The following is a 13,590-nucleotide window of genomic DNA, read 5'->3' as shown; positions in this document are numbered from 1 at the left end:
GCCCTGAGTTAACTGGTCAGCTACTTCCCTTACAGAGAGTTTAGCTTTGAAATGACTCCTCTTTTTGGTGAGGCTATCTTTTGCCTTTTTTTTTCTCTCCATGAAATTGACTTTGTTATAAAATATGATAAAATAAATATCCCAGCAGTCTTTCCACATAGGAAACTGACAGAAAATTCCCTTCAGTGAGGATTAGGATAATGAAAGGGCTTTGATGTCTTGATGGGACCTCATGGTGGGAGGGAGAGCTTTAGACAGAAACAATGTAATCCAAGGAGATCTAATCATAAAATGGGGCTTAAAGAAAGCTGAAGATGCTTCCCAGTAACCTGGAGTTTAATGAAGAATGGGAAGGGGGAGGAGAGGGAGAGAGAAGAGAGAGGGAAGGAGAGAAAGAGAATATGGGGCTGTGAAAGGGATCTCTACAGAGGATCCTCTTCAGAGACCCACCTTTATCTCTGGTCAAAGTCCCCTGCAGCATCGCTTACGAATCCCCAGAACACTGGAAAGTTCTGACTCTCTAACCTTCCAGGCACGGCAAGGGATTTCCTACCTTGTGATTCAGTTCACTCTAATGTACATGACAAAGACCATGGAGGAGGCAAGTACCATAAGTGAGAACTCAAGTCAAAGCACATGCTTCTTAACTCTGCTCCAGAGAAAACATCAGGAAGAGGGCCTGATTCAAGCTGTGAGGTCAGTCCTAAAGACACATATTCTCACAAAATTTTTATTGACTCATTGAAGCTATTACTCTTAAAAAAAAAAAACAAATTGTTTTTAAACTAACCCATAGAAGTGTAATAATTGCATATTAATGACGTACCATGTGGTGTTCTTCTGGTATGTGTACACATTTCATAACATGCACCTCAGGGCTGAGATAATCAGCTCTCAACACACACACATTTTCCTAAGTGTTCTGAGTCCTGCAGTGTGCAATTGTTATCTATAGTCACCCTGTTGTGTGATAACACAACAGAACATCTTGCTCCTAACTAACTGTACCTTAGGACCCATGGATCGCCCCTTCCCCTACTTCGATAACCTCCCTTCTCCTCTACACTCAGCTGCAGGAAATTTCACACTAACAGATGGAGCAGTATTAGTTGTTCTGTGCCTGGCTAATTTCAGTTAGCTCAGTGATCTCCAGCTTCATCCCATGTCATCAACTGTGATTTGTTTTTGTTTTTATTCAGCTTTGACAAATGGTTGTTCTAATCCCTTAAAAGTTTTATGTAGCTTTGCATCCACGCATGTTTAAAAACCAAAACCAAAAGTCTCAGTTCCTGAAATGGAAACTGGAATGAAGCCTGACAGTCTCTCTCTCTCTCTCTCTCTCTCTCTCTCTCTCTCTCTCTCTCCCTCTCTCTCTCTCCCCTGTAATGGGAAGTCTGCTTGGAGAAACAGAACATATAAAGAGCAGGGAAATTAAGGAAAGCAGGCAGAGGAGCACATACCACAGGAAGCCTAGCTGGAGGCTGTCTCCAGGTATGCTACATGAGGCTATGTTCTGCAACTCTCGTTTCTTGCTCACTCTTGTCTGCTTTTACCACAGAGAGCAAAAAACCATAGCAATGGTAGACTAGGGTCTGAAAATTAATTTCTTTTTTTTTCTGGCTAGTTTTGTGTCAACACAAGTCATTTCCTTTTTTTGCTGGCTAGTTTTGTGTCAACTCGACACAAGTCAGAGTTATCGGTGAGGAGGGACCTGCAATTGAGAAAATGTCACCACAAGATTGGGCTGTAGGCAAGTCTGTAAGGCATTTTCTTAATTAATGACTGATGGGAGAGGGCTCAGCCCTCCTAGGCTGATGGTCCTAGGCTCTACAAGCCTGTAAGAATCATCCCCTCCTTGGCCTCTGCATTAGCTCCTCCCTTCAGGATCCTTCCTGATTTCCTTTAATAGGCAAGAGCAATGTGTAGGCAGGGGCTGCTTGTTCATTTCCTGGCCACCCAGATTCAGGAAATTTTACCACGAGGCTCATGGCCTACCGGCAAGTTTCCAACAGACAGCTTAAGTCTTTCCCCTCTGACAGCTACATGCCATCCTGTGACCCTGCCTTCTTTCTCCCAGCATTCAGTTTAGTTTCCCCACCCAGCTCTACTCTGCTCTATCACAGACTAAGGAAGTATCTTTATTCATTAACCAATAAGAACAACACATATACAGAAGGACTTCCTACACCAGAAATGTGGAAACCAAATAACCTCTTTCCTCTCCAACTTTTGGCCATGGTAATTTTATTACAGGTATAGTAACCCTAACTAAGACACTTGTATTGAGTCCACTACATTCCAGGTTTATAATCTTCATCATTATTCTTAATACTGAGCCTCATTTCTCTCACTTAAAAGTGAGAGATAGAAGTAATACCTAATTAAACAAGGTAGCAAGTGAAATCGGAAGTGCTCAGTAAATAATTGCTGTAACTGTTACTTCAGCTGCTCCTTAACTGAATTTTCCTCTTCAAAGACTTTGAAAGGCAGTGTACATATTTTTTATGAATGATCACGAACTACATATCTCTGGACAGTGAAAATTGTGTTTTCTAGTTCACATTGACATATATCTATACTTCCCTCCTAGAATGCAAGGATATGAAATCTAACTCAGATGGAGTCTGGGAGTTTGAAGAGTTGAAAATACTGGAAAGAGAAAAAGGTAAAGACAGACATGAAGAAATATGCTTGAGTCTCAGGAGACACATGTACTTTTTGGCCAAGCTTCAAATGCTGAAAAACCTTCAAGACTGACTCTCGAATTTCTAAATTAATTTTTGCATATATATTATAATGCTATATTTATACAGAGAAAATATTAGCTTGAAACTTGGGCCGCTCCTTACTAGGAAGAACTAATTTGAAAACATAATGATTTCATGACTAGTATATCACATTGTAGTTTATATTTATGTCTGCTTTGGTTTCTACAAGCAAGTTTATTTTTTTAACCTCCTATTGAGGAACTGGGAGTTAGACAGATCCTTGCTAGGCAGACAAATAGAGAGAGGGGCCATAGATGGGATTTTAAAAAAAAGTAGCAAACTTCCGGGTTTTTCCTTCATACTCATGACCAGAGATGAAGGCCTAAAGGCTTGGTGGGGTTTTTCTCCTGTAGGATCCCTGCCCATGCTGACAAGCTCAAGGCTAGATGACAGCATGTTTCTCCCCAAGTTGGGGGCCTTCCAAGTTCCCCATCTTTATTGGAGAGAAAAAGACACATCCCAAACGCTTAAGTCTCCCTGTCCTTATAGAAAGAGCAGATTTGGCTCTGGAGTGAGTCCCCCTTTTACTTTGCAGAGGAGAGGTCTTCTCATTGTGTACCTTGCTGTCTCTGTGTGTGCTTCCTTACCCTGGATAAAAGCCCTGCCCCACCCACTGACTCTACTGCTGCCCTTGAGACTTTCTGCTGTGCTCAAAAGATTTTTCTTCCTCTTAATTCTTTAACTAGGAGAGAAAATGAACCTGATCTAGACCCCTAGACAGTAACCGTGAGTTGATTATAAATATTTTTATATATTTTATGATGATCTTTATGTCTCAGTTATAACATTTCTTGTTATCTCATTTTTTCTAGTGCTGGGGAAAGAGCCTAAGTTTTAAGCACATTAGGTTTTACCTTCTAATGTACTGGAAAATAGCCTGGTTGCAGGGAGATATCTTTTACCCTTTACGAAGCCCTGGAGTAAAGTATTGAGAAGGCAAATGTTTCTCTTTCGGCAATAACCACCTCTTTATAATATCTTTTCAGTGGGTGTGTGTGTGTCTGCCTACACACACACACACACACACACACAATCTGTCTCCCTTTTTGAAACATAGGCAAGGGAAAAAAAGGAGAAGAAAGTTACAGGGTAACAAATCTCCTGTCACACATTACATAAATGACCATAATCGTGAGGCCCTCTCCACAAACCTCCATCAGCCCTACATAGAACAATACTCTACAGAGGACCACAAAAAGTCCCAATGGGACAGAATGCTGCTGCAAGCGTGACCAGGAGAGGCAGTGTGCTGCCAGGACCATTCAGGCTGTGAACCCATTGTTTCTGGCTCACGGTGAGATAAGCATGAAAAATTGAGGGCGAATGTTTAGGAACTATTATGGAAATGAGATAAAATAATTCATATCTGTCGTATCAAACGAAAGATTTGGGTTTGTATTTTAGACAGCTGAGATTTTACTTCATTTTCCCAGTAATTTACTTTCATTGTGTTTTACAAAGGCAACGAGAAACCTGTCCTTTCCTACACAGAAGCTGAGAAGCATTGGTAAAAGGGTATTATTATTTTTTGAAATTTTCCTTAAGGACAGCAAATTTCTAGTTACAAAGCAGCCAGCCCACTGCTTTGTAAGTACCGAGAAACACTGCTGCAGAGGGAGCAGCAGGACTTATCTATACACAGGCCAGTCCTGAAACAAGCTGGGATTATTTTGAGTAACTTGGTTATTTGGTAGTCAGAAACCACATGAAACAGGGGCTACTTTCTTGGTATTGCCTTATAATTCCCAACAACGGAAAGGATAGCTAAGTTATTCAGGAAATTCAAGAATTAATCAGCATTCTTGCAGTGCAGAAGGTGAGTTTCTGATGTCCAAACCATAAACAGCAACAACAACTATTGCTTATAACACTTGGTGGCGGTTATGCCTAATGGTTATGTATAATTATGGGAACTTCTTCAAGAGAACCCACTTCACACTGCAGCATTCCGAAAGAGAGAGTGGTGAACGGTACTGTCCCCATGAGGAGTACAGAATGAAGCCAACTTGACTGGCCTGATCGCAGAATCAAGGCATGGCTGGACTGGAATGAGTCAATGCTTAAGAGCACTTGCTGCTCTTTCAGAGACCCGGAGCTTGGTCCCAGCAAACACAGTGGGTGGCTCCCAACCACTTGCAACTCCACTCCAGGGGATCAAATGCCCACTCTGGCTTCCATGGATACCTGCACACATGGGTACACAAACACATATAGCTAAAACAAGTTTTTCAAACGAAGTAGGTAAAACATGGTTTCTCTCAGATACTCTGAGATGTGTGCTGAGCTCCAGCCAGAATGTTGTTCCCAGAGCAAACCATCAAAGTGTTCCATGCTGACTGAAGTCAGCAGTGGATTCCTGATTCCCAGCTGTTGTTCGGAAACTGTGAAGGCAAATCTGGGCTTGCCCAGAGATACTGTAAGGATCTATTTATTGATATCTCTCTAGACATTAAGAATATCACAAAAGTGGGTAAACTTCATGATCTGTGACTTTATTTTAAGGACATATAGGCAGATGTTTTGCCGGTTCATATCTCATATTATATAACACATATTTTTATATACTACCCAGGAATCTTTGAACGAACTCTCAGACTTAAGCCAGGGACTTAGGTAATAGCACCACACCTTTCTAAATACTGGTCATGTTTGTAAGGTTCCATCCCTGATGAGTCATATTACAGATGGTAGAACTGCACACCTGTCTGTCCAGTCAGCCATAAGCCTCATGTCAGATGTCACCACTTATGATACCCATCGATGATTTAGAAAGATCTGGCGGTATATTTTAGAGTCCGGATGCTTGTGAGGGACAGAAAGACACAGGGAAGGAAGGGAGGGAGGGAGGGAAAGAGGGAGGGAAAGAGGAAGGAAGGAGAGAAAAAAAGGAAGGAAGGAAGGAAGGAAGGAAGGAAGGAAGGAAAGAAAGAATTTCAGAGCTGTTGATAATTTTGGATGAAGGGGAAAACCACCTGATTTCAAAGGAAAATTTGCATTTTATTCATTCATGAAGGTAAAACAGCACCAATGAAACCTTGTTACGAAAGGAAGCAGCAGCTTCATAGCACATTATAGTTGTTAAAAGTATCTATAAATAACAGGCTTATCCTTATTTCAGTTTTTTCAATAAACAACTTTTTATCTAGTCTAGACTAGTTTTAAACCCAATATTCTCCAGTCTTTGTCACAGCCTCAGTCACCAACCCTGGCCCTTTGTCTTCATCTGAAAGATGCTCCTAGAACTTTCTACATTGATGTGTTAAAGATCACACCTAACACAAGGGTGTTATTAAGAGCAAAAAGTGGTTCCCATGCCAGGATGTGAAGGAGTGTGGCGTTACTATATCCCTGTGGCATGAACTCATTTTTTAAACACTTCTATAATCACATTTAGTGCAACTGGTTTTGTTTACAATCCCAAGCACCTAATGGTGTGCATTAGCAATCATTACTCTGCAAAGGTAGCTGTAGAGGAGAATGCATAAAGGATGCAGCCTCTGGGGCTCAGAAAGGACAAGTGTTCAGCTCGCCATCAGCCATTGGATGCAGCCCAGGCTCCCTCAGGGCTGGCTACAGATGCCTGGAGCAGAGAGTCTTGCTCTTTTCCCTTTGGTGAGGGGCCAGGTACAAACTGGCATCTGCTTTTTTTAATGGTTGGTTACAAAACAGAAGTTTGGCCTGATGTGGAAGCATATGCTGGTAATCCTCTTGAGGGTAAGGCAAGAAAGCCTCAAATTCAAAGTCAGCCCAGGGTACAGTAATACAACACTGTCAAAGAATGATATTCCTTAAGAATCGCTGGTTCTGACTTCTGCATCCGCACTGCAGGTAGCAATTAAACACTGGAAAGGGTGAGAAACTGATTTCAGATGATCTCACTTACAGTCAGCAGCTGTCCCAATCTCAATGAGTGAGCTTCCTTTTTATTCCCTCATGAGTATAAAAATATGGTCTATAAATATGAGCATTAAAATGAAAAGGGGGGAAAGAAAAGAAAATTTACTAATACTCAATGAATTTTGAGTTTGTGGGATTTTAGTCTAACATAAATCTTAATATAGAAGGATGTAATTCTACCTTTAACTTTTTGTGAAGCCTGTCCAGAACTTTTTATTTCAAGTAAAAAAGAAAACAGGAAAGGAATATTTGAAATATCCGAGCTGGAGAGATGGCTGAGTATCAAGGACACTGGCTACACTCTCTGGGGTATTGAACATCCTTTTCTGACCTCTCTAGACACAAGGCCTGGATGTGGTACACATACGCACATGCAAGTAAAACATCCATGTATATGAAATTAAAAAGAAAACTAAACCAAAACATATTCCTTTAGGCAGGGTCATAGCAATTGGCATATGGAGGCAAGGAGGATCAGAAGTTCACTGATAGTCTGGACTACACGAGACTTTGTCTTCAAAACAAACGAAAATAAAAAGGTATATATATTATATTTAGTATGTAATGTTTAATAAAACAAAAAGAAACAAAAAGTACAATTTTAATATATAATGTTTAAGACTTTTCTATATTATTTACTGTTAAATACATTTTGTATTTAAGTACTAAAGTATCACACACACACATATATATCCAACAAAAAAACCTATTCTATGATTGTGATGTGGCTCAGTGTTTGCCTAATACGGACAAACGGTCCTGGGTTTGATTCCTAGCTTCTCAAAACCAAATATAAATATAAATAAATAAATAAATATCCCCCGAAACGTCTAACCAAAACAACAGAAGCAAAGTCCAAACTTAACTAAACCCAGAAAACTCCACAAAGGTCACCCTAAAGTTTCTCAGGGCGGTGAGCAGGTGCAGAGGCGAAGGGTTTGGAGGGTGTTTTGAAAAGAGTCAGTTCAGTTGACTTGCAGGGCGAGCATGTGCGGCTGTGCTCCGAGGTCGCGGCGCCGGGCGGAGCCTGGGCTGCAAAGCCGGCGCTCGGGGCGGGGAGCGGGTGCGGCCCTGCGCTCTGGGCGGGGAACTGGCCCAGCTTCCCGGGCAGCCCTGCTAGGCCCGAACCAGACGGCGGGCAGGTCCCGCGACATGGGACGACTGGTGACACTGAGTCTGCTGGGCATCGGACTGGCGCTGCTGGGCGAGAGGTTCCTGGCGCTCAGGTAGGTGCCCCGGGTCGCAGGTCCTCAGGCTGGGATGGCCGAGCTACTCGTAGGGACACCAGCGATAGAGCTTCTGCAGCTCGGGCGAACCGTGCGGGTGGAAGAACTTTGGATCGCTACCAGTGTCCCGTTCAGCCGGCCCAGCCCACGGCCATCACGACCTAGACATTTAGTGAAAAGTTTCCCTGGCTTTGCTTGTGGGGAAGTTCTTCAGCCTAGGCGGACAAGTGAGAGCGTTGCAAATTTCCCAAGGGCAAACTCAATGCTTTAATTTGAAAACAAAACCATTACTCATGCATGGACGCTTTAATTATAGAGCTTTATTTCAGGTCACTGGTGCTGTTCTCCGCAGCCGGAACCCATCCCTCCCCAGCATAGTAGTTGGGGAAACTTCAGCGCCCCAGTCCTGGCGCTGGAGATCAAAGACACTTGAGAAAGACAGCTACTGATCTTACATCATTTCCTCATTTATTCACCAGAGCTCCAGGAGCAGAGCGAACGATTGTTAGATTTTTAACTACAGCGAAAACCTTCTGGGTAGACATCGTGTTCTCAAGCTACCAACTCCAACTTCATAAGCCTCTTGCAAAAGAGTTTCAGAACAGTTGAGTGCCTACTAGGTAGTAGGTACACTTTGCCCCAGGTTCCTGTAGAGAACTGGAAACCCTAAGTCAAGTCTTTTCTGATACAGGAGAAAAATATCCGAACTGGCTCTCCAAAACAGGAAAATGGAACCATTTATAGGTTAAACAGAAAAGATGCCGCCCTCCCTCCAAAGGTGAAGCCATCTGGCAGCTATGGTGGGTGAAGGAGATCATCCCCCGTGGCAAGAGAGGCGCCAGCAAAGGGGCCTTGTTGGGGAACGTTGTACAGCAGCCACTGAGGGGCAACATGACATCACCGAAGGGCAGGGCAAGCCTGGAGGGTGTGTTTGAGGCTGCAAAGTTGGGCTCTCCTTGATAGGCAAAATGGAAGTGTTGGTGCTTATTGGTTGATTAGCATCAAGCTGATCTGAGTTCTACATTGTATAAATAAGCAGGAAGGGCAGAGACGTTGTAACCTGGATATTAGGATCTCCTGGAGCCCTGCTGTCCACGTGGCACTACGTGACAAATTCTAATTCTGTTGGTCCAGGTGGGGCCTAGGCCTTGGATTTTTGGTTTGCATATTTTTTTAAGATGAAGTCACACTGTGTATCCTCCGTTTTAAAGCTCAGTCTAGTTTTGAAACTCAGGATTCTTGATCTCCTGCTGTTACAGGCACACACCAGCACAGGATTTTCTTTTCTTTGCTGTTTGGCTCCTTCCTAAAGATCTGCAATGTAGTTCAGTGATAGAGAGCACTTGCCTAGCATGCATGAAGTTCAGGGTTCCATCCCCAACAACATACTACAAAAACAAAACACAGACCACTCCTGTGTATGGTGTGTGCTTCGTAAGGGTGGAGAGCTACTGGACTGGATGTGGGTCTGTGGTGAAAGTATCACAGAAGGTTGGGAATGATAAAGGAGACCCAGACTGCTTCCCCAGGAATGAAACAAGGCCAAAGTGATAAGATGGCTTGCAGGACAATTCTAAAGTCCCACAGCTGCAGTTTCACTTGGCAATAAGGCAATGTGAAAAGAGTGTGGGGGTTGGAGCATTGGAATAAAGAGGATGCTTCTGCCTATGGTAGGGAATGGCAATGTTGGCCTTCATTGTAATGCATCTGAAGGGCATTCATGCATTAGATGGGTTTGGGCTATACTTATGAGTTATGATGTCAATATTTCAACACATACGCACATGTGCACGTGTGTGCACACTCTCTGTCACACACACATATATTATATAAGACCTATAATGATTAGTACAGCTATTACTTTAAGCCCTTGCTCTTTTTTTTTCAAGATGAGAATAGTAAAAATCCTTTCTTCCTAGTTGGAAGCATACACTACTGTTATTTAGAGTCAGTGCAGTTATTTAGAAGACACAGCAGAATTCATTGCTCCTATTTTTTATCACAGTACTGTACCCTTTGGCTGGTGTCTCCACCACCACTGGTTCATCCTTAGTCTTGGGAAACCACTGTTATACTTCAACCTCTTTTATGAATTTCCACACCTATCTGTGAGCTTTCCTGTTTTCCTTCCTTGCTTTTTCCTTTTCTTCCTCCATCCTTCCTGACTCTTTCAGACAGCTCTCTCTCTCTCTCTCTCTCTCTCTCTCTCTCTCTCTCTCTCTCTCTAGCCCAGACTGGCATCCGTGCCATGAAACTCTTGTCTCAGTCTCCTCAGTGCAGGACTAGTCATCCTTTTCTCGCACTGAAGAGATTCCACTGAATCCATTTTGCACGTCCACCACATTGTCCTTGTCCATCTCTTGTTGGACTCTTAGGGAGTTTCCATTCGGGAGCTGGTATGTAGACTTGTTGAGAAACTCACAGAACAACAGTGTCTCCTCAGAATGGGTCTCGTTCAGTACTGGGATGGCTGGATCACATATGGTACTTCTCCTTAAATACATTTTAAGGCATCTCCGTATTATTTTCATGATGGCATAACATTTTACATCATCACCCACAGTTCTAAACAGGGTGTGTAGTCAGTGGTAGGATGCCAGGCAATGAGGGAGCATGTGATCAGTCTCCAGGATAGATATGTGCTCATGATGCTTTTCCTCGTTTTAGCAGCAGTCATTGTAACTCGAGTGATGATCTCTCCTGGACAGCTTGACTTGCATTTCCCATGATTCGTGACATGGGTTATTTCCTCATAAGCACGTTGGCCATCATTTGTCTTCTTCTAAGAAATCCCTACTCAGGGCTTTTGCTTATTTGGGTTTTTGTTTGCTTGCCTCGCTTTTTTTAAAACTCATGAATTATGCAAATTTCTTACAGATTTTGCCTATTATTATATGTATCTCAAATGCATCCTCCCATTCGACAGAAGCTTTCCGGTTTGGATGCAATCTCTTGTTTTTGTTTTCTGTGCTTTTGAGGTCTTAGCAGTTAAGAGACTTTTTTTTTTCTTTTCTTGTGCCATCCATTTAGCTCTCAGTATTAAAAACAAGACACAAATATTCCGGGACTCATCCAGCTATCACTAATAGTTAAATCACTGTGCTTCCATGGGCTGAATTTTTCTTAGTCAGTAGTCAAGTTTCCCCCTTTTCTTACTAACCTTGAAGTCCAAAGTTGAAGTCCATTTGAGTGACAAGTATAGTTATAAATTTAAGAAAAGTGAACCGAGACCATACTGATGTGGCTGAGGAGATGCTAGTGGTGCCAGCCTGAAGAACTGAGTTGGAATCCCAAGTACTCACATGAAAATCAGACAGGGCCATGCATGCCTGTCCACTCAGGCTGTCTCTAGGTGATAAGCTGGAGAGTGCTCAAGGGAGAAACCCAGGGTCTTGTTCTGGTTTCTACATATATGCACATGGGTACATACATCCACATCCACAAGTACACAACACATACACGACACCACACACACACACACACACACACACACACACACACACACAATGCAGACAGTTGGTCGTTTACAACTTGGTGCCAACTTTCTTTATGAACAAAACCTTGACTGAGGTGAAATTTGATGAGCAGTGGTCTTGTAGCTAGCTGGTGACTTGGTGATTTTATTGGATAGTTGAAGCTCCAAATAGTGTCACGTAAGAATGTGGGGTGGGGGTCAGTGCCTTGCAGTCAAATCATTCCCTGTTCCAATCCCCAAAACCAATCAGGTTTACCAGTTAAGTTTGAATTTCAGATGAACAGAGAACCATTTTGTGTGTGTATAAGTTATATGTATGTTCATACATGTATGAATTTGTATGGGGGCACACACATACACACTCAGAAGGTGGGCATTGAGTGTCTTCCTCAGGTACTTTCTGCCATATGAGAGAAACAGAGTCTCTCATTGATCCAGGAGTTCACTGATTCTGCTAGCCTGGTTCGCCAGTAGACTCCCTGGATTCCCCTATCTCTGCCGCTCCAGCACTAGGATTTCAGATCCGTGCTCTTATGTGCAGCTTTCGCATGGGTGCTAAAGACCAAACTCGGGTCCTTATGTTGGTGCAGGAAACACTTTAGCCACTGAGCCATCTAAGCAGCCCCTTAGCAATATACATAGAACATATTTCTTAGTATAAGTATGCAGTCTGTGACATCATTACACAGCAGGTAGGTTTAACTAGGCACCCTGTATTGAGTATGGTAACCATCTGATTGAAGCATTGTAGTTGGAAGCTGTTTGTTCATTTCAGGCTGCCCAGACTCCCGAAATAACCACACAGAAACTATATTATTTACAATACTGTTTGGCCGATAGCTTAAGTGTATTTCTAGCTGACTCTTATATCCTAAACTAACCCTTCTCCATTAATCTGTGTATCACCACGTGATTGTAGCTTACCAGGTAAAGTTCTGGCATCTGTCTCCAGAGGGGCTACATGGCTTCTCTGACTCTGCCTTGTTTCTCCCAGCATTCACTTTAGTTCTCCCCACCTACCTCTACTCTGACCATATCACACAGGCCAAGCCAACTTCTTTATTCATTAACCAATAAAAACAGCACATAGACAGAAGGACCTCCCACATCAAAGCATAGCCCGAGTCTCCTGCCTACAGTGTGGTGACAAGATAAAAAGCAACCTGCTCCTCTCAGACCCCACTTCAAAGAGTGGGGTGCTCTGATTCCCTGCTGGAAGGGCCTTTCAGAGCCAGGAGAAAGGGTGGCTGCTTTGTGCTACTCTTTTTGCACTAACCAGTGCCTTCTATTTGCTTATTAAATTATTAAAAATGGAACTTTGGCTGTCAAGCTGTTTCTCTCTCCCAGGATGCCCACTTAAATTTCAACTCGCATTTTAGATAAACAATGGATAAATTTTCATTACATTTGTCCCCAGTGGATAAATGTCACTGAAGTTGTCTTTTATCCCACTGAGCTGTAGCTGGCTAAGGTTCCCCTGGGAGGATGCTGCTCCATTGCCACCCATTCTGCCCCTCCCTTCTTGAGCAACAGAGGAAAAAGTAGAAGTAGGCCAGCACTCCCAGGCTAGTTGCTGTCTGTTGTAAAGACAGACTTGGAAGAGTCATGAGACTTTAGTACACTAGAGAACATAGCGCGGCCAGAAACCCCAAGACACAAGTCTCAACAGTTTGCTTAAATGTTTGTGTCTTCAAAACTTTAAAAAATTTGATTGTTGTCATGTTGCCATTATTGTGTGTGTGTGTGTGTGTGTGTGTGTGTGTGTGTGTGTGTAGAGTACACCCGGGAGTTGGCTCTCTCTATCTACTCTATCTCTATTAGGATCTGGAAATGAGACTCAGGTGAAGCTTGAGTAGCAAGTACTTCTACTCACTGAGCCATCTTAGCAGATACTGGATGTGTTTTATCACAGCTCTGACAGGAAGTTCTAGAGTTTCCTTCAGATGGGGCAGTCTCTTTGTTTCTGTTTCTGTCATCCCCCTCCTTATCATTTATTGTGTGACTGCATTGTGTTGCTTACTCTGTCCGGAGTCTAGAACTTCTTGGATGGCTCCGTCAGTAAAGTGGTCACTGGGCCATCATGGAGTCATGAGTGTTGATGTGGGATTCCCTTCTGTATGCTGTGAATACCACTGGTTAATAAAGAAACTGTCTAGGGCCTGCACAGGAAATAGAAATAGGAAATACAGGGAAAATTAACTGAATGTGGGGGAAAGAAGGAGGA

At 42.9% G+C, this 13,590-nt stretch overlaps 1 protein-coding gene across 1 annotated transcript in view; it reads left to right on the top strand.

Annotated features, from left to right (window-relative positions):
• The first annotated feature begins 7,731 nt into the window (after positions 1-7,731).
• LOC125402356 (serum paraoxonase/arylesterase 2) overlaps positions 7,732-13,590 on the top strand; it is a 30,246-nt gene continuing 24,387 nt past the window's right edge. The window contains exon 1 of the mRNA XM_048437032.3: positions 7,732-7,891. Within this exon, the coding sequence (XP_048292989.3) occupies positions 7,818-7,891 (74 nt within the window). The 5' untranslated portion in view covers positions 7,732-7,817. The remainder of the gene's footprint in view (positions 7,892-13,590) is intronic.

Source organism: Myodes glareolus, chromosome 25, assembly GCF_982192425.1.
Source record: "Myodes glareolus chromosome 25, mMyoGla1.1, whole genome shotgun sequence".
NCBI classification, from domain to species: domain Eukaryota; kingdom Metazoa; phylum Chordata; class Mammalia; order Rodentia; family Cricetidae; genus Myodes; species Myodes glareolus.
This window is presented reverse-complemented; position numbering and strand designations above follow the sequence as displayed.